Genomic DNA, 19,930 nt, shown 5'->3' with positions numbered 1-19,930 from the left:
ATATCACACAGATTATCTACTAGAGGGTCACACTAATCGATGGCGACAGTGTTAAAAAACGGTTGAAATTAAACATTGACCAATTTTATTATTTTTGAATACATTTTTACAAATTTGTTTTATTATATTTAAAATTTAATATATTTGAGTATAATCGTAAAATACGTGTCATATTTCATATAGTGAATCATTGTAAAGATTTCTAGAATTTATTTACCGATATTCCTTTTCATCGGTCACACTTTTGAGTGCCAATCAGTTTGAATGGCAATGCTATAAACAATTACATTTTGCCGCTTATTGTTTATTTTGACATCCTTTTTATTGTTATAAAAATAATGAATTTACTACCCAAAACACGAGAGGAATTCGCGCAGACGGATTACTGGAACGAGTTCTTCAAAAAGCGAGGTGAAAAGGCATTTGAGTGGTATGTTAAGGGTTATACATTCTTGAGACTCCTGGGAATAAATCATGCAACATGTGTTTTTACTAATGGAATACTTAAATTAATGTGATATATATATACATATTTAAGGTATGGCGAATATCTGGAGTTGTGCGATCAGATTCACAAATATATAAAGCCGTCAGATAAAGTCCTGATGCTAGGATGCGGTAACTCCAAACTGAGTATGGATATGTACGATTCGGGATTTCGGTAAGTATTTCTTATTATTATCCTCTGAAAAACCCATATTAAATGTTTACATTTTTTCAGGGAAATCACAAACATTGATATTTCACCCATCGCTGTGAAGAAAATGTTAGAACTTAATGCCAAAACCCGTCCTGATATGAAATTCCTCCAAATGGATGCCACAGCCATGAGTTTCCCAGATGAAAGCTTCTCGGTGGCTTTGGACAAGGGAACTCTGGATGCTCTGTTTGCTGATGATGCCCCCGAAACGATACTGGTGGTGGAGAACTATTTCAAGGAAATACTCAGGACCATGCGGTGTGTTATATAAATTATCTAAAATATTAAATATTCTATTTAATCCCTTTTTTATATTTTAGCAATGGTGGTCGTTATGTGGGTATTTCTCTACTACAAGAGCACATCCTCAACTTCCTGCTGGATTTCCTGCCCAAACACAATTGCATGTTGAGAATTGTGCACTGCTTGGGAGTGGAACAGGCCAACAAGGAAAAGAATGCCGACGATGCCTTGACACTTCCAGTTTTTGTAGTTGTTGCCACCAAGTTTAAGAGTCTTCCGATGCCTGTAAGTAGACTCCTAAAGAAGGAAATCGATAATTTTTTTTCAAATGAACATATATTCCCAGATTCTCGAATTTGGTTTTGGCAATGATAAGATGCAGAGATTCACTACAATTTCCGAGCTGAATAATGCAGTTTCCTCTGTACAAAAAGCCGCTTTGATTTGCAACGGCTTGGCCAGATCAAATATAGCTGGTCACAACGAGGTTGTTATGGATCTACACCGTCCCACAGAACAAACTCCTCGGTATACCATCTACATATTGGATAAGCCTCCAGCCCGAGGTATGGGAAAATATGCGGCGTTTATTGTGCCTCAGGGAAGAGAGGTGGAGTGGCTTTTTGCCACCCCCACTGGGCGGAAAAAGCTCCAGGACTCCGCCAACTTCCAGCGATTGGCTGTGGTTACCCTTCATCGAGGATCAGATTTACAATACCTTAGACGAAGTTAAATCAGAGTTGGCTGATAGCATAAAGAACATATCGCCGGCTGGACTCAGTGAGCAGATACCATATCTTTCTCTTGGCTCTGATGTGGGTAAGAGAGAGACTCTCATTTGTGGGTTCTCGAAAATATCAGGAGATTTCCGCATCGAAGAAGTCGAGGCCAATGGCAAAACCCTACGACGTCTTATATTCCTAAGCAATCAGTTTGTCGTGCAGTCAGAAGCATTGGTCAAAACAAGTAAGTACATTTACATTAAAAAAAGTGAGATTTTTATTAATGCTTTAAATTGTTTTAGTTAAAATAAAAGGCAAAAAGGATCGTAGAAAGATCGACTTTGGCTACTTAGCCTGTCAGCATCATTTGTACATGTCCGTGGGTGTCCAACTGGCAATCACATTACAGAATCCCAAAAAGGATGTTGAAAAAGATATTCTAGTTATCGGCTTGGGTGGCGGTGGTCTCTGCAGCTTTCTTCATGCCGCCATGCCGTAGGTTTATATGCAATTTATTAAGGAAATTGTACTAATCGAATCTTTCAGTCAAGCTAGAATTACGGCTGTGGAAATCGATCCTATTATGCTGGAGGTCGCTGAGCAATATTTCGAGCTCAAGCAGGACAAACGATTTCATGTGGTTATCGATGATGGACTGGATTTCGTGGCACGCTGTTGCAGTGAAGGTAGTAGGCTATATTAAATTTAACATTATATTAATAAATCTTCCATCATAGATATCCACTTCGATGCCGTATTATTCGATGTGGACAGCAAGGATCTAAGTCTGGGTATGAGTTGTCCACCACAAAGCTTCCTGGCCAACAAAATCCTGGAGCACATTAAGGAGATCATCGGACCGAAAGGCCTTTTTATGCTCAATCTTGTATGCCGCGATGAAAGCCTTCGAACTCAAGCACTTGATAATCTTCATAAGGTGTTTCCGGCTATGTGTAGCTATAAGTTAGACGAAGACATCAACGAGATTATATACTGTGCCAACGATGAAAAGTACAAAACTGTCGAACAGTGGAAAAGGAATTTGGGCACCGCTGGCCGAGGATTGAATAATGCCGTCAAAGAAACAAAATTGGCCAGCGAGGATGCCCTTGAGGTAGCAGAGTTCCTTAGCGAGTTGAAAATTTGATCGTTGTGTAGGAGAATCATTAGCAAAGACCATTTACGTTTTTAAATAAATGTTAATTGTATTTATTTATAAATAAAGACTAAACTAAACTAATTTTATGTAGAAATTGCTAAGTATAACAAACTAAATGTGTGGCAATAATTTGCAAATGTTCGTTCATCACTTAGAGTACATAATCTTGGGATTGGGGAATATAGCAAGAATGACGAGGCTTGGAATATACGTATACAATTAATCTAGGCTGGTTTAAGCTATGCAATCAAGCATACTACAAAATATATATAAGTACTATACTTAAATTTGTTGTTTTTCGCTTAACAGTCATTTGCATTTCACTGCAACTCAAAAGGAACTCACACTTTATTCTTCTTCATCTCTCAACGCCTCTTCAAAATCTATAAAAAAATAACAATTCGTTTGTACAAACAATTTTTCGAATGGCGAACCCAAAAGGTTCTATCCGAATATATAAGAATATGCGCTGATGTAAAAATGTTAACTAAGTCGAAACACTGGGCTCTACTTAAAAATCAAAAGCCTTGCGAAATAGGTTATTAAGGGCTCGCTGTTTTTTCTTGGTAGTTGATGATGTGGTGCTGCCACCACTACCACTTCCACTACTGCTGCTTGCCATGCCACCGGACGTTGCATTGCCATTCCCGTTCGGGGTGATGCGTCCTTCCCCGGAGGACAGAATGGCCTCCCCCAATATCCGGAAAGAATTTTGCGTGGCGGTGTTAGAACTAAGCGGAAAATTAACCTCCGACAGTGATGAGCTGTCTAAACTGGTGCTGGGCATGCTCTTGCTGGCCAGCTTCGCCTGCTGTTGCTGCTGGTGCTTCTCGTTTCGCTTAAGGCGGTACCACTCCCAGGACGTGGGCTCGTGTACGGAGTGACTGTTTTTGATCCCATTGAAACTGTAGCCCTTGTTTTTGCTCTTGCTAAATGGCGACTTGAAGAATGCTGGCGAGGATAGGCGTCGCGATTTCTTTGTTCCCTGCTCTTTGCTGGTCTTTCCGTCTACTGTGTCCAGTATCTGGTAGCCGGAGGGTCCTTCGGGCATAAACTCATTGTAGGCCAAGTCACTGGTGGGTATAAAGTTGGGCAGATCATCGTTGTCCAGCATTAGGCTTTCATCAAAGTCGCTCTGTGTCGCCAGTTCTTCGGTTAACTGATCCTGCGGGAAGCTAGCTGGCGCAGATTCCTGTCGTTTAAGAGCTAGTATGTGCTGTTGCTGCTGGGATTTCTTTTTGCTCGCCTTGCCGGAGCTTTGTTTAATGCTCTTGAGGGTGTCTGGAATGGTGATTACAGGTTAATATTTTGTTCAAATGGAGGTTTTTCCATGCTGTACTTACCCACATCAAAGAACTTGTCTGTTTGCTCGCCACAGGATGTCTCCGTGGTGTCCATACTGCTGTGCCAGGAGTGCTTGGCTCCCTTGCGTCTGTGTAGGGAACTCCGGCCACCATTTGTGGTAGCATTTATCATATTGGCTGCTATGTTATTGTTGCTGCCATAACAAACGGAAATCTTGCGCTGCCTGTTCGTAGAATCCTGCTCATGCAAGACGTTGTCCCCGCACTCCTTCAGAATGAGCATGGCCTCCTCACTGGGACGCCGTTGCTTGGGAGTGGTTTGATTCGGCATCTGTTCGTAGGATTTACGTCGGTCGAGCTTGGGTTTGGTAGCCACAGGTGGATTTCCCGGTTGATTCTTTTTAAGCAACTGCTGCTGCTGGCGACGCAGCTTGCGATAGTAGACAGTGCCAAGGACTAGCATCAGAAAGATGCAGGTTCCCACAATGATTATGACCAGGATGCAGGCCTGAACCTGGTACGACAGTGCTCTCACCTCACCGGCTAGTTCTGCGCTTTGCTGCTGGTACAACTGCTCCTGCTCCACATACCGCCGGCTCTGATCCTCCAACTGCCGCACCGTGAGTGTCTGTTGCGTCAGTGTTTGCTGCAGTTCCTCCACCTGTTTTTTGTAGCGTCTCGATAGCTCCTCCAGGTACTGTCCAGACAACGACATGTTTCCGTTCGAGCGCCTGTGGAAGACAAAAAGCGTCGCACAAACGCCAGAGGTTAGAAAATGTTGTGGGAGGAACACAGAGAAAAATCGGTGATACTAGCCAACTAATTAACTAATTAATCTAAATGTCAGTACGAATTATATTATATAGAAAATATTTTAGCCAAAAAATATTAACTTTTAAAACGTTTTATCAAAGATATCTCATTATCACAGAGTGTGACTTTCTTTCAGTGTCGCTTTGGTATGGTTTTGAATGGTTTCGCATATGTATATTGATGACGTCGGTCGGCAAGGTAGCGAATTGGCTAGCAGAACTGTTACAAGGATGAACCACCTTTCGGTCCTTGGGCGGAGTCCAAAACGGGAAGTGGCTGCCGCTTGTAATGAGCAGCCAGCACGCAAGTTGACTATAAACAAGTCAACAAAACTAATTTGGGAGAGTCGAATATGGGCTATCCTAAAATTGGCTTGGAAAGTTAGTTATGATTTAAGTATTTCTGGGGATCGTAACTCTGTTATTTAAAATAATGTAGTTTATATATTTAATTTATAATGAAGTTTCATAACATGTTACAAGGTTCTGTTTTAAGTGTATTCCAAGTAGTGCTTTGATAGTAAGAAACCCTTTATATGAAATTCCTTCCCTTTGATGAATAATTATCTTCACACCCGGTTTCAAACATAATAACACGGACTCCTTGCTAGTGAATAATTTTGCTTTTGTCTTCCTGCCACTGCGAAGGCTTCTCCTGCTCCCCACCTCATCCTGTGTGGGTGGTTGCCTAGCTAGTTTCTAGTTTGTTTGTTTGTTTATTTGTTATTTTTTTTTTTGCCACGCCAACTGATGACGCACATGAATGGGCGGAAACCCACTTGAAAAGAAGGAGCTATAACACTCACCTTTATTCGGTTGGAAAGCATGATGAACACACTCTCCGATTGGGCGCCATTCGTCAACTTTTGCTGCAGATTCACACCAGATCCCGTGGCTGTTCCTCCTGCTCCGGCTACGCCTGCCACACCCAGATTGCCGTTTCCGTTCACTACAGCCGCTGCTGCGGCAGCTGCTCCACCGCCGGCAGTTATCGAGGCCACCGTGGTGGTCAGTAGATTGTCAATGCTTTCCCAGTTGGCCGGATTTCCATCCTCAATGGTTAAATCTCCATTGGCCGAAGTTTCACTGGAGGTCGGAGGCACATTGGTAGCTGGAGCGTTGGTAGAGGTCTCTATATCGCTGGGTTCCAAAGTGGTTGGTAGTGTTGGCTCTTGAGGGAGCTGCACTTTGGGCACCACCACTTCTTCGGAATCTGCTGGCACATTGAATATATTCACATCCGCGGGCGTGGAGTTTGTAGTGGAGACCGATTCGCTGGAAGTTGATGACTGGTCTTCCATTGAAGGCACTTCTTGGCTGGATTCAGGCACCACAACCTCCAAACTGGGTGTTGGAGGTTCCTTCACAAGAGTTTCCTTTTTTCGACTGCCTTCGATGTTCTCACAATCTTGACGAACTCCCGTTGCTGTGGCATTATCCTGCAGTTGCTCTGGTGAGCTAACCTGCCTCTTCATCGCTGGCGTCTTCGTTTGCTGTTGATCGGTTACATTTTGCTCAGCCTGGATCAGTTTACACATGGCTCCAATATGCTCCGTTGGCAACATGCTTAGGAAATAGCTCTGCTCCTTGCCCATTTTACTGGAGAAATTCGAGCCCGTCAGCCGTATGCCGAAATCTTCCTGGCAAACGCGACTTTGCAGAAGATCTGACCGTAAGCGAGAGAGACTAAGCAGTCCTTGTAGTTGCTGAAATTGGCAGGATAGAAGGCTGTTAATCCTCTCCACCAGAGTGCTATTGCAGTTGCTGCAGCTGTAAGCTTCAAAGGCAGGCGTTTGGCAGAGCAACGACTCCGCTGACCACTTCAGAGCCTTAGTGGGTTTCACCAGCACCTCGGCTGCCTTCTTAACTATCTGCATAACAGCGTCCGAGGCGCTTTGGAAGATGTTACCGCCACTGCCCACGGCTGCTTTCTGTTCTTGAGCTCCATAGTCATCGTAGAAATCGTCCAGATCATCGCTCGGTCGGATTTCTGTTTCAAAAGCCTCATACTCAGAGGTACCAGAAACGCGGAACAACGAAAGTGGACAAAAGTGCTCATTGGAATAGTGCGAAGTGATCTCAACGCGCACGAATTTTCCAAACAAATGTGGATGCAGGTCAAAGGTCTGAATTGTTCGCTTGTCCTCCGCCGCAAAACGTCCTACGTTACTCCAATCCCGAGTGGGAAATCTCTTCGAAACGGATACCGTAAAGTTTTTCGGTGACGAACTGAAGAGCTCATAGTTTGCAACGTCCACCTTTTGTGCCTGAATGGCCTCACATAGCTCCACGACGAACCAAATTCGACTTTCGCAAATACTTAGCATGTACTCATCGGTGGATTGGGTGAGCACGGCCTCCGTATTCTTGGACCCCGAATTATGTGCAATGATCTTGGCTCCGCAATCCGGCGAGGCATAGTTTTTCGAGCGAACCATCAGCGTCGGCGGCTTTCCACTCGATGATCCCGTATTGTTCCTCCGTTGGGCGGAGTTATTTACCACCTGCTGTTCTAGCTCCATGGCCTGCTCTCGGCTAGCCTCAGCTTCCATTTGCTTTTGTGCCCACTCGGAGAACACCGGCATGGGTACCTCCTCGTTGGCATTTGTCAGATTGGCCGTGGCCTCTGTGTCATTGGATGCAGATGATCCAGAGGATCCTGCTGCAGTCGGCAATTCCTCACTAGTCTCATTGCCTTCCCCCACTGGCGTAGCTTGCTGTGTTGCTGCTAAACCATCTAGTTCGATGCCTCCTCCAGGATCGTTTATCTTCGGCATTTGCTCATCTGAAAATGATATATTTTATGTAAGTATATTATTAAATATAAAAAGATTTTATAGTAAGATAAGTCATTTGAAACCTTCATAAAATCTCAAATTTGTTTTAAATTTCTTACCCTTTTGAGGCACTTCCTCCTTGTCAGCCTCATACAGTTTCTTGGGCTGATCTTGGCGAGGTGCCTGCTCTTGATGTTGCTCCTCCTCGCTTTGGTTGCCCGCTGTAACCTGGGAATCATCCAATATAATCGATTCCAGGCGGTTCTTCAACCGATCCAGAGGTAGCTCTGTAATAGTAACAGTTGGCAGCTCCGTAATGATCTCTGGAAAGCTAATAAAAAATTGTGAAATTAATATCTGCATATAAAACTTATACAAATTTTAAAGAGTTATTAATAATAATTAAGGTTCATATCCCACCTCATGAACACCGTTGATATGGCTATTATTTGGGAGAACCATATAATCCAGAAGAATATTAGAAACATGGTCAGGTTTGTTTTCAGTTTTTTCAACTCACAACAAATGAACTTCATAACGAATTGTAGCAGCATTTTGCTTACATTCAATTTTTTGGTTCTCTAATCCGGATGATAATTCAATTAAATTTATTTTTAAGTATTAGTTGATCAAACACCACCACAGCTGTGACCCTGCTACAGATTCGAAATCATATTCGTGAAAAAAAGAGTTAACTCAGTGCTAAAAGCCACGTTGGAATCTTATCCAGCTGATTGCCGAGAGGTAAATATCTGGAGCAAGCCATTATACTCGACTGACGGAGGTGCAAGGTATGTAAATATGGAAACAAATATTCGAACTCACAACGAAAACGTTTTGTTTCTTATTTTATTTTTTTTTTCGTATGAGCGAACTGGCAACAGCTGTGAAATACTGTGAGGGGGAGCTTCAGATAGAGAGGTGAAAAAAACCAGACATCACTCAGAGAGTTTCATGATCCACATTTGAGTAGCAGTCGTGATAATAATCGCATATTTATTAGTCGTCATGAACTTATTTAAATAATTCTGGGGAAAACACAGATCAAGTGGTTTTCAAATCTCAGAATCATAACAATTTTAAAACAACAAGATGTATAAATAGAAAAATTATTTCCCAACTTTGTCATTTTTGGTAGCCAGAGCTTTGCAAATATATATATTGCATTGCATTTTTGCAATTTTAAAGATGATTTTAAGAAGCTTGTGTCAAAAATATATCTGACAGATCTTTATGTAAAAGCCATAAAACTAATTAGGCAGACTGAAAATATACTATAAGATACATTATATATGCCATTCAAGGAAATATGCGTGAAACTAGAAATTGTGTCAAAAAGACGATTTAAAAACAAATATTGCGGGCGGGGGCGTTGGCAGTTTATAAATAAATTGATCAAATTATGTCAAGTTGAGAACGCGATAAGACCAATTATTTTTGGTGGATATAGCCAAAAAGATATATATATTCATTATTGCAAGGCATTTCTTGGTCACTGACCGCTTTCAACAATTCGTACAATTAATTGCGACTCTCTGAATAAATTCTTTTAAATGCGTTTTCTCGTGTGCATATAGTATATAGTATTGTAGGCATATATTATGTCATGGCTGCGGCTTTATTGTTACATATAGAAAAGTGGATTTCCTGCTTCTTTATGCACGAGATTAAGTCGCAATCAGATTACTTTCGCTCTTTCCTTCAGGTTTTCCCCATTTCCGTCATAAGAATTAAATGCGAATATGTTTATATAACAAAATAAATAGTGTTTGCCAAGTCTGTTTCTTTATGTAGTTCAGATGGTAACTGCTATTAAGGTTGTTAAACTTACAGAGCCATTTTTAAGGTAATATCAAAACTACCATTTTAACCCATTTATGCTGTTAATTTTCTGCTTCCCTACATTTAACTTTTTTCAATGATCCAGTTAGTTACTAATACATTTTAAAAACCAAAATAAAAATAAATAGCTTTGCTCATCAATCACCGCAAAGTGAGCAACAACAAGTATTATGACCAAAAACAAAAATAAACACGAACTTGAGTAAACAGAAAATAATTTCAACAATTTCAACGCGCTTTTGACATAATCAAAAGTTGCTGTCTCGAGCAATGAAAACAAATACAAATGCAATTGAAATGTAAGTAACTGACCTAAGCAAATAAAAATTGTTGAGCTGTACAATTATTTATAATGTTTACTACTCGTAAATAGCTTTAGAAATATAAATCAAAAGGGATTTATTAATGAGATACGAATTTTTCTCTTTATTTTAATCAAAATCCAAACTTTTTACATTTTTACAGATACCAGCCACATCTCATCTTCAGTCCTACGAACCGGAAACTTGAGATGACAGCCGCGACAAAGAAAAAATCAAACTTTTGAGTGGACTTGGCCCACCTCAAACCGCTCAAAGCGTCACGAAACAAAGTGGTTCACAAAATAAATAAAAAAAAATGTAAGAAAAAAGGGCCTTTCGAGGGGCGACATGCAACAATTAGCGCACATTTGTATGCATTTTTATTACATAATAAACAAGAGAGTGTGTCTATCGTTGAAGCGGTTTACTTAGCTCTTTTCATTTAAAGGTCCCAAGCTAATTAACCAAAATTTGCAACTGTTAGTTCCTCTTTCCCTCAACTTCAAAAAGGAAATGTGTATCAAATGTGTTAAATGTGTCCAATTCGCTAGTTTGAAAGGTGGCGAGAAACTTTACATTCGAGCCTGGCCAACATATGTTAATTCACCTCTTATAACCAAAGTACAAGTATTCTATAATAATTATTGGCCTGTGCCGTGAGACGTGTCAACAACGCCCACAATCCTCCGAAAATTTCCAGGTCCCAAGAAGGAAAACTCCCCAGCTGGCTATGAATATATGTATATATATTTATGACTTGCCTGAACAACAAGGCAAAGTAAAGTATTCAAACTGTCTGCCTGGGCAGTAAGTCAAAGCCATGTAAGGCATTTTGGGTTAACCTGGCCGTTCCGGCAGTTGCGTTTTTCTTGAATTTTTTTTTCTCGCTTTTTGTATTTTAGCCAACTTGTCTACACGTTTGTCAGGAATTTCTGGCTTTTCTTTTTGGCTGAATTTTGAATAAATTAATATATGCAACATATTCCAGCAACGATGTGAAAATTGCTACAGTTTTTTTGTGAGGAGTGCGAAAAGTGAAAATATTTCATAGGTGTAGCAACTAAATCGAAACTCTCCTTAAATATTTCTTCATCAAAATTTCAATATTATGAGAAACAGCAGTGGTAATATTTAACATATTAATTACTAAATAATTACTTATTCGAAATAGCAAACACGTTCCACTATTAAGAACTCAAAAAAGCCAATTATTAACTTTAATTTCAAACATACGTCTGCAGGTTAACCCAGAAAGGCAACGATTTGAAGTTTAACCAAAACAAAACTATAAAAACTGAAAATTAATCATAATTATGATTGTAGTTTTTACCATATAAATCTATGTATATGTCTCGCCTGTTACCAAAAGTTATGGGTTGAAATAATTTTAATATTCTCGAACAATATTGAAACGCCTCCTCACGCACATAAAATATCGCTGAAAATCACAGCAACATAGTTTCTAGAAGGAATGTGCTTTACCCATTTACAATTATTATAGATCAAGCATCTAGTATTTGTTCCTCACAAACTTAACGACTTATATTTGCTCTACGGTCGAAATTTGCACAACTTAGAGTGGCTACAAATAGTGATTTGATGAACAAACTAAATTATAAACATTTGGTGGCAATTTAGCTTAATGGGTATCCGGTTGGCAGATCAAACATTAACCGAGCCAAAGCCACAATCAATATTGCCACTTGACAAACAGAAGGTGTTGGCGGAAATATTCGCAATTAAGAGCTATTATTCATATTTACTTGATCGATTTGGTCAGACTAGCTTTGATGGATAGATTTATAAAGAAGAAGGATACATTTTAAGAGGATCTTAGCTGTGGTTTTTGATGGTTTGGGTTGGGGTTATTGAAAGTCCTTTCAAGGAGTCTCTTTTTCATGACACAAACAGAAAATATAAAATTACATAAGGCTTTTGACAATTTTAAAACGAATGTAAAGGTAAATAATAAAATCTATAAAATATATAAATTAATTTAATCAAGAAACAATATATAATATAGCCCCATAATGTTATATTTTCCCTCTGTGTCGACAATTACAATTCCAATTCCAAAATAAATCAAATGTTTTGTGAAAAAGTGCACTGCAGGCACATCTACACACACACGCGGGCGAATACTTTCGTTAACAAGGATAATAGATAATAAGGATAACTAGTTAATAGATCCTATTTCGATACGCGATCTCAAACGCCCAACGATGGGTGGATGAGTATGAGGTGGCACCACCGGCAAGGTAGCGGAGCGCACGATCGCACCACTGGAAATCGAAATGAGAACTGAACGTATTACGGAGTCGAGTCTAGGTAATTGTGGTCCAAGTGTGCAGATATATTTGCCGCCATATCTCGGAGAGCCGCCGTATCGGGCAAACAAGCTCTAGCTTCAAGAGGCATACTACCATAGAGAGAGATATGATGGAGAGAGTGGAAAAGAGAGCATTACCTCAGTGTCTCGACATCGACATCTCACAATCATCTTGCACCGACCTGCACTTGCAGCTGAGAAGCATTCGCATCGACTGCATTTTGCCGGCAAACTTGTCGCACAGCTTCCCCTCTTTCAGTCAACGAAAAAAAAGTGTAGCCTCTTAAAAAAAAAAAAAAAAAAATCCAAATTGATGGCCAGAAAGGAAAGCCCCTAAAAGTGGCAATGCTTCAAATGTGCTCAGGTGCGAGTAGATCATTTTTCAAAGACACCTTCTTAAGGAAGTTATATAAATGATATCCTAAATATTATAGTATTAGATTGAGGTTAGGAAATTACAGACATCGATATATTTATATCATACATATCAACTAAATATAATTAAATTAACAATAAAGACTGATAAAAGACAATCTTATATACATTAAGTATGGAGTTTCTATCTAAAAAATTTGTTTAACTTGCAGTAGTATATCCACATTAAAAAAATTAAATAAACTATTAAGTTTTTATTATTGATTTTACACTTTTTCAAGATTAAAAATTCACACTAAAAAAAATAAAATTTCATTTCATTTTTATGAAGTACACAAATAACTTTCCAATACTTTCGTGTCATTTTGATTACCTGAAATTGGCAGCATACAAATGTGTAAAATAATTGTTTCTTATTTGGTACTATGAAAAATACCGATCAAGAAAGTCATTTAAAATTTTATATTCATTTTCCAAACAGCTCACGGCTTTCCACCCACCAGGAGGTAGACGACTGGCGGGGGAAAATAGATTTTCTTTTCGGTAAGTCAGTTTTCCCAAAAGCATGGCATTTTGGTGGGCTGAGTAAGCTGAATTGCTCTGTGTTCCTTGCCCGGGGGCACAGCTGCAGCATTTGGGTGGCAAAAGGTGTCGGAAACGGCTTTAGCCCCCACAATGGATCCCCGATCACCGATGCCAAGATGCCGAGATGCCTAGATGCCAGTCCCATTTTGCACAGGAAGCCCGCTGGTCTGGGGGTTTGGCCCCGCCATATGACAGGTTTATGTCTAAATCTGTTGGCCAACCAGGACCATTAGCATGGAGCGTGGGCCAGGCCCAAACTTGGGATATATCCTCATGCAAATGTTAAAGCTATGGATATGAATATAAAAATTTTAACTGTGCCCGTGAGTCTGGGCTATATAGTTTATGGCAAGGAGATAGCGATCGATGGCTGGGACACCAGAAACATCGGGCCAATAAATATGAGCAAATATTTAGCCAAAACATAATTGCAAGTGCAACGGAAAGTGAAATTGTTAATCGTAAATTTGCAACGTGGGCACAGACAGATTGCACTGACTCTAGCACTAGCTAAAACCAAAAAGGTCTATAAAATCAAATTTGCCTGGGTGAAAGACATTGCCACAGTGCCGCCAATTGTCTTTGATGCGTGTGTGTTTAGCAATTTGTTTTGACTCCTTTTGTGCAACACAGCAAAAAGGTTACACGGGCCAAAAGTGTCAATTGAATTGAACGATGCCAACTGCAGCAGCAGCAGCATCTCAGTTGCTGCCAATGTTGCAGATGCAATTGGAATTGCAATTGCAGTTGTTGTTATTGGTATCGCTATTGCTATTGCACTTGCTGCAGAAACGCCATTGAAAGATAAACACTTGTAATGCGAAAGTGTTTTCGAACCCAAAGCTCTTACACAATGAGCCATGGCAACAGCAGCAGCAGCAGCAGCAGCAACATCAGCCATAACAGCAGCAAATGCAACACTAAATGCAGCAGCAACAATAACAGAAACAATGCACTAAGGAAAAGAAGATGTTAATAACATTTAAATGGTTTTATATTAGAAGGATTTTTATAGTGTATTTCAAAATAGAAAGTAAAAGTAAAAAATTTGAAAAATAGTTTCCCATAAAAACAGCTTGCAAAATGTACTCCCCTTTCTATTAGCCCGTTCTCTCAGTGTAGCTACAAAACAAACGCTAGGCACACACACGAGTTGTTAAGTGGTTGAAGTATTGGCAGAGCCTTCAGTCAGATGAGTAGGTGGCAAGGGGCAGAAGGGGTGGGGGCATAATCGGGAGAGGGGCTCTAAGCTGCGAAAGAAAGTTGCAATCGCAGCTGGGGGATTTTATGGGATTTTTTCTTCTGGGTGCCTCAGAGGGTGGATTCCAGTTCAGAGTTTAGGTCACTGTAAAGGATTTGAACTTTGTGTTAAGATTGCTGCCAAGATCCTCGATCGGTAGTTAAGATAGTGCTTGTGTTTTATGCATTTTACATAGCATGTTTATTGCAATGTACTATAGATGTTTATATCTATGAAACTGTCGGGGTTATGTAAATAATAAATAAGGAAATAATACAAATTTGAGATCCATACTTCCTAATACAACAAATTATTCACAAATTATATATAATTTGATTATCAAAATATGTCAATTCCATTTCCATAACTCAATTATTAAGGAATCCGAAATATCTAACATCCCACTCACTGGAATATTTCTCTAAAAAAAATCTTCCACAACTCAATAAGCCTCCATCAAAAGTGCAACCATACACACAGTTTACTCAGTTTCCACTGAAGAATTTCGTATTAATTTGTTTAACAACAAAAAGTGTATAATAACTCAAAGTAGCGGCAGCAGCTGCCCTGCCTCTCCCCCCCTACCCCCTACCATTTCCACCCACTTCACCCTCAGTTGGACACCTACGCGTCTCAACCATTTTTCACTCCGCACGATGCCAAAACGTCTACACGTCTACGTCTATGTCTGCTGGTCGCTGTTTCTCCACCTCTCCGGCTTTTTCGCCAGATAATCAGTAACAAATAACAAATGCAAGAGACCCAAAACAAGGGGAGCAAAAAGACATGAGAGAAAAATGCCGGCAGAAACCGGCTTTTCACAGACCCTCTCTCTCTCTCTTTATTTTTTGTTTTCCCGTTTTCATTAGAGAGGCGCCTAAATAAATGAATGAAAAAATAGTAGAAAAAATGCGAGAGGAATGCCGACGAAAAAAAGACAGGTGAAGGCGTACGACAGCGGCTTAATCAATGCAGTTGGACGAGATCAGTAATCGGTGATCACCTGGCGATCAACGATCAGCGATCAAAATTGATTGACGAAAGTCAATGGGCGCACGCTCACAATCAATTAAGTATTCGGACATTGAGGCGAGGCGATAAGATCGATCATTTCATTCCGTCGTGGGAGAGGATCGTTTGTGCCGATCGTTGAGCGATCATTGACAGCAGATCGGCACTAGTATATATATATATAATCTAATCCTCCCGAGCTGTATCCGAAACATTTGCATAAGTGCCAATTGACTGATCGCCGTCAACGATCTGTGAATTTTATGGGCATGTCCATGGGATACACCGAAAAAAAGGATCAGGGGATCATATAAATCTAAAATCATATTTTTAATACTTTATTTAAATCAATGGTGATTGGAATGTAATTCCTTTTGAGAAGGTATTCTTAAGAATAAACAAATAATTTTAAGCATTAAAATATTCATGCAATGTGATTATTATATTTGTAGAAAATTTTTAAAATTTAAAAACAAGATAAATATAATACCTTATAATATATACATTTTTCCCCTGTCCAACTGGGCTTTGTTTTATGTACACACATGATAATGGCTTTTTGCCAAGTTTGATTACGATAAACAAGATCATGATGCATTTGAAAGCCCAAATTGTAAAATCTCTTTAGAGAGTCCTTTGCATCGAAAGTGAAAGTAATTCCCCGACCAGAGAAAGATTCGCTCGCCGATCACCTGCCAGATACTATACACAAACTCCTATTACTACATATATATACAGTCTCTAACAGCAAATGTGTGAAATGACTGGAAGGCCGAAAATGGATTTTGATTCTGTTGACTGCGTGCTACCAACTCGGCTTCGAAAAAAAAATTTATTTATGTCAGTCAGGAGGCTTTGGCGAAAATTGTCTGAGGAAAATGCAAAAAATGAAAGTAAATTTCGTACTGATAAAGCCATTTACGGGGCCAGACAGACACAAACATGACATCAAATCGAAGCCAGCTATGATTCGATCCCATTTAACACTTTTACCACCCTCGATAAAGCAGCGCACTAAAAATCAAGTCGCAAACGATATGGTAATATGTCGAACGGAGCCTTTAAAGGATCTGCAAATTAAAGCTGGCGACTTGATACCTCGTAAAGGCGAAGTGTTAATAGTAGTTTGGGACCATAAAATTAAAGATCCGTAAAAGACTATCGTAGGAATTGTTAATTTAACTTAAAGTCTCACATATTTTAAACTGAATATATATGATTTAGGATCAGTAAGGCCTCCAAGTAATCGGTTTGATAAAAGCGTTCCTTGACTTAATAAAGGAAATTAAGTTTTAGGATCAGTAACTCAATATAAGGTATATTGAAGTCTAAAAAACAAACAGGTTCCTTTTCGTTTTATCTAATATTTTCATAGCCACTTGTGACACCCACAGTGCCGTCGTAAACCGTAGCTTCGAATTTTTTCAACTTTTTTGGGATGAATGAAATGGCCGGCCACCAATAGATAGGCCCAGACTGACTGACGGAGGAGGCATTTAGAAAGTACACTCACGGAGGGGGAAAATAAATTGAAAAACTGTAAAGCAAATTACCGGCAAAAGGCATTGTGACAAGACAACGCGTGGGTGATCGCCGGAGTTGGAGTTGGAAGCTGCAAACTGCGCTGGATTGGAATCGGTATGGAAATGGCGTTGGGTTCGGGGTACGGACACTGGGCGATCACGTCTGGACAGAGACAGTTTCGTATATAATTCACATATAGTTTGGCCCCCGGTTACGAAATGGACGCGTATGAGTTATTATTTAAAATATTTTACCACATGTCGGTTTAACTGCTAAAGCCTAATAAACCCAGGGCTATATATGTGTGCATTTAAATTGGCGAAAGGAATTTCTAGAAATTGGGAGGATTAAATTAATCAAAATATATTTAAGCATCACTTAATTATGATTAATTTAAGACTTTAAACTACAATAGTTTTTCTATAGTACTAAAAATATATTAAGGAAAAGATTTCAAGACGTGATCAGTAATCAAGTCATCACCCCTAAATAATTACGCAAATAAACAAAAAACGATTAGCACCTTTCAAAGTCAAGTTCATATTGACCCATCGAACGATGAGGATGCACATAAAATAAAACTAAACCGATAAAATCCAGAACTAGATAAGATTACTTAATGACACCAGCAAAGTTCTATAAATAAACCTCAGTTACGTAGCAACTGGCAATTACTGCACTTAATCAATATTAAGTTGTGGGGGTAAGACTCTATCAATGGAAACGTAAACAAATGAATGTGGTTTGTATACTATATATATAGTACTATACTATATGCAGCGTACGAGCGTAAAAGCAAAACAATTATCAACAATTGTAAGTGCATTTGCAACCAGTCACAAAGATTAACGACGTGGCACCGTCGCGTGCAAGTAGGTAAACAGAACTCGGGAAAAAGCCTGAGAAAAATTCAATATAATCACAAATGACTATGACTTAAATAGTATCATATAGCCCATCGATAATCATATTATTGGACAGTTCTATTTATAGGTAACAAAAGCAAACCGCCAGCAAAACATTCAACGATGACCTTGCCAGCGAGCAAATGAGTGAAAGGCGTCTTTGATCTCACCCAGATGTTGATGGGCTGCAGCATGTGAACAAAGTCGTGCCTACGAATTCAAGACGTGCCAACAACAAGCCCAGAGTACTGATAAGGTTAGTCAGGAAACAGAAACAGAAGAACCCCTATATAATAATAAGAAGCGAATAGCTTTAATACAGCTGATAACAACACGAGTTATAGGAAGATGGCAAATGCTTGGGATCCTAATCTTTTTTCTTGGACAAAATAAATAAAACATTACTAAGATGTAATTTACGCAAAATTAGTAGAATTTAAGGCTAGTAATCCATAGAAAAAATTGTATACATTTGTTGGGTATTCAATTTCGCAATGCAAAAAGTGCTGACGGACACCAAAATAAATTTTTTCTTTCTTTGTTTTTCAGAATTTAAAATCCAGTCTTTTAAGAATGCTGAAAAGGAAAATGGCAGATTGGAATAGAACGTTTTGCTATCTTTTATGTCTTTTTCTGTAGTTTCTTTCTCCGGACTTCGGAAAAATAAATTAAATTGTCTTTTGTTGTAGCCCTCATGTTTGATTTATGTTCAAGTTCAAGCAAATAAGTCACGTCGATTGGAAAATATTTTCGTATTGATAACAGAAATTGCCTCAGCGGGAAATACTTCCCATGGACACACGTCAGTGGGTCACAATTTAACTTATCAGCTAAAACCCATTGGTTCATAAGTCAAGTGCATAAGGTGTACAAACAACAGAGGGTCTTAAAGAAGTGCTCATTAACTAGTTATTATTAATAAAAATAAAACATGATAACTTTCAAACCACTAACAAAACAAAAATGCACAACAAAACAATATTCTTTCATCATATGGCATCTTTTTTTTCCAACGTAATCCTTATATAACCACTATTATACTGACCGCAAGTGTAGGATCAATAAACCACTCACCTTTCTTCCGCCTGCGGTTGTTGTAACTGCGGCGATTGCTTCTCCTCCTCCAGTTGCTTTGGTTGCTCTAATTGCTGCGATTCACTAAAACTATGCACTTTCCCGGCACTATTACGATTATTATAATTTAATTGATTATTTGGCACTTGGGCGGTGGATGAGGAGGCGTCACCATCAGCCGCTAAATCGAATTCACTAACATATTCACTATGGCTATTTGCACGATAATGTGCGGATAACGAAGGCCGTTCTTTCACGGGCACTGACGTGTCCCCAACTTTTTGCAAATTGCCAGTTTGAGACTCTTCCTCCGATGAGGATGTTGTAATAAGGTTTAACACAGGGACTTCACCACCATCTGGAGTGGGTAATAGAACTCCATATCCTTCGTGGAGTGGCGGGGGCGGGGGTTCAGGTTTTGGTGGCGCCTCCGGTTCCTCCGGATTTATGTGGGTTTTCCGATCAGCATCGGTAAGTCCCTCGGCTGAACCGCCATCGTTACTTTGTGTTTGTGCGTCTGCAGCTGCCACATTGTCGTACAACCAGAAACAGCAGCTGCAAAACGGAAAAACCACTTAGAAAACACTCCATATACAGATAGTCTTTTGAATTCCTCACCTTAGCAGTAGATTTATGTACATAAAGCGCACTAAATGCAGTCGCATGTGCATCGTTTTGCTTCCTTTAACTTAACTTAACCGCGGTTAATGCTCAATTGACTATTTTACTATTTTTGCAAACTGGCGAGGCACACGTTTGCTAAAATATATATGTAGTCCCGCCAGCTATTTTGTCATAGGTGTAGTAGGCAACGATTTTTCGGCGACCGAAAATTCTCTAAGTACTAACACGTATTCAAATCCATAATTAGTTAGTTTAAATAATAATAATAAATTAAAAAGCGCTGCAAAAAATGTCAACGCGCACGTAAAACAACAAAAAACTGGCGATGGCCTTACCAAGCGATTGGCGTGCTATCGAAGTAGCAGCTATTGGATTGAAGAAGTCACAGTTATCGCCGAGGTC

General features: G+C 39.5%; 2 protein-coding genes across 2 annotated transcripts; one reads left to right on the top strand and one right to left on the bottom strand.

Annotated features, from left to right (window-relative positions):
- Nucleotides 1–248: 248 nt before the first annotated feature.
- LOC108115503 (eEF1A lysine and N-terminal methyltransferase homolog) lies at nt 249–2,905 on the top strand. The gene is given in 9 exon segments (XM_017226995.2): nt 249–430; nt 539–661; nt 722–958; nt 1,021–1,228; nt 1,290–1,643; nt 1,645–1,909; nt 1,968–2,160; nt 2,212–2,351; nt 2,403–2,905. Coding segments are annotated over 9 exon segments (2,022 nt in total). The 5' UTR covers nt 249–338; the 3' UTR covers nt 2,813–2,905.
- On the bottom strand, nt 2,845–19,866 carry LOC108115502 (SUN domain-containing ossification factor). The gene is given in 7 exon segments (XM_017226993.2): nt 2,845–4,105; nt 4,168–4,846; nt 4,848–4,859; nt 5,747–7,725; nt 7,837–8,048; nt 18,905–19,459; nt 19,523–19,866. Coding segments are annotated over 7 exon segments (4,260 nt in total). The 5' UTR covers nt 19,576–19,866; the 3' UTR covers nt 2,845–3,335.
- Between the last annotated feature and the right edge of the window lie 64 nt (nt 19,867–19,930).

Source organism: Drosophila eugracilis, unplaced genomic scaffold (genome assembly GCF_018153835.1).
Source record: "Drosophila eugracilis isolate 14026-0451.02 unplaced genomic scaffold, ASM1815383v1 contig_1197, whole genome shotgun sequence".
NCBI lineage: Eukaryota > Metazoa > Arthropoda > Insecta > Diptera > Drosophilidae > Drosophila > Drosophila eugracilis.
This window is presented reverse-complemented; position numbering and strand designations above follow the sequence as displayed.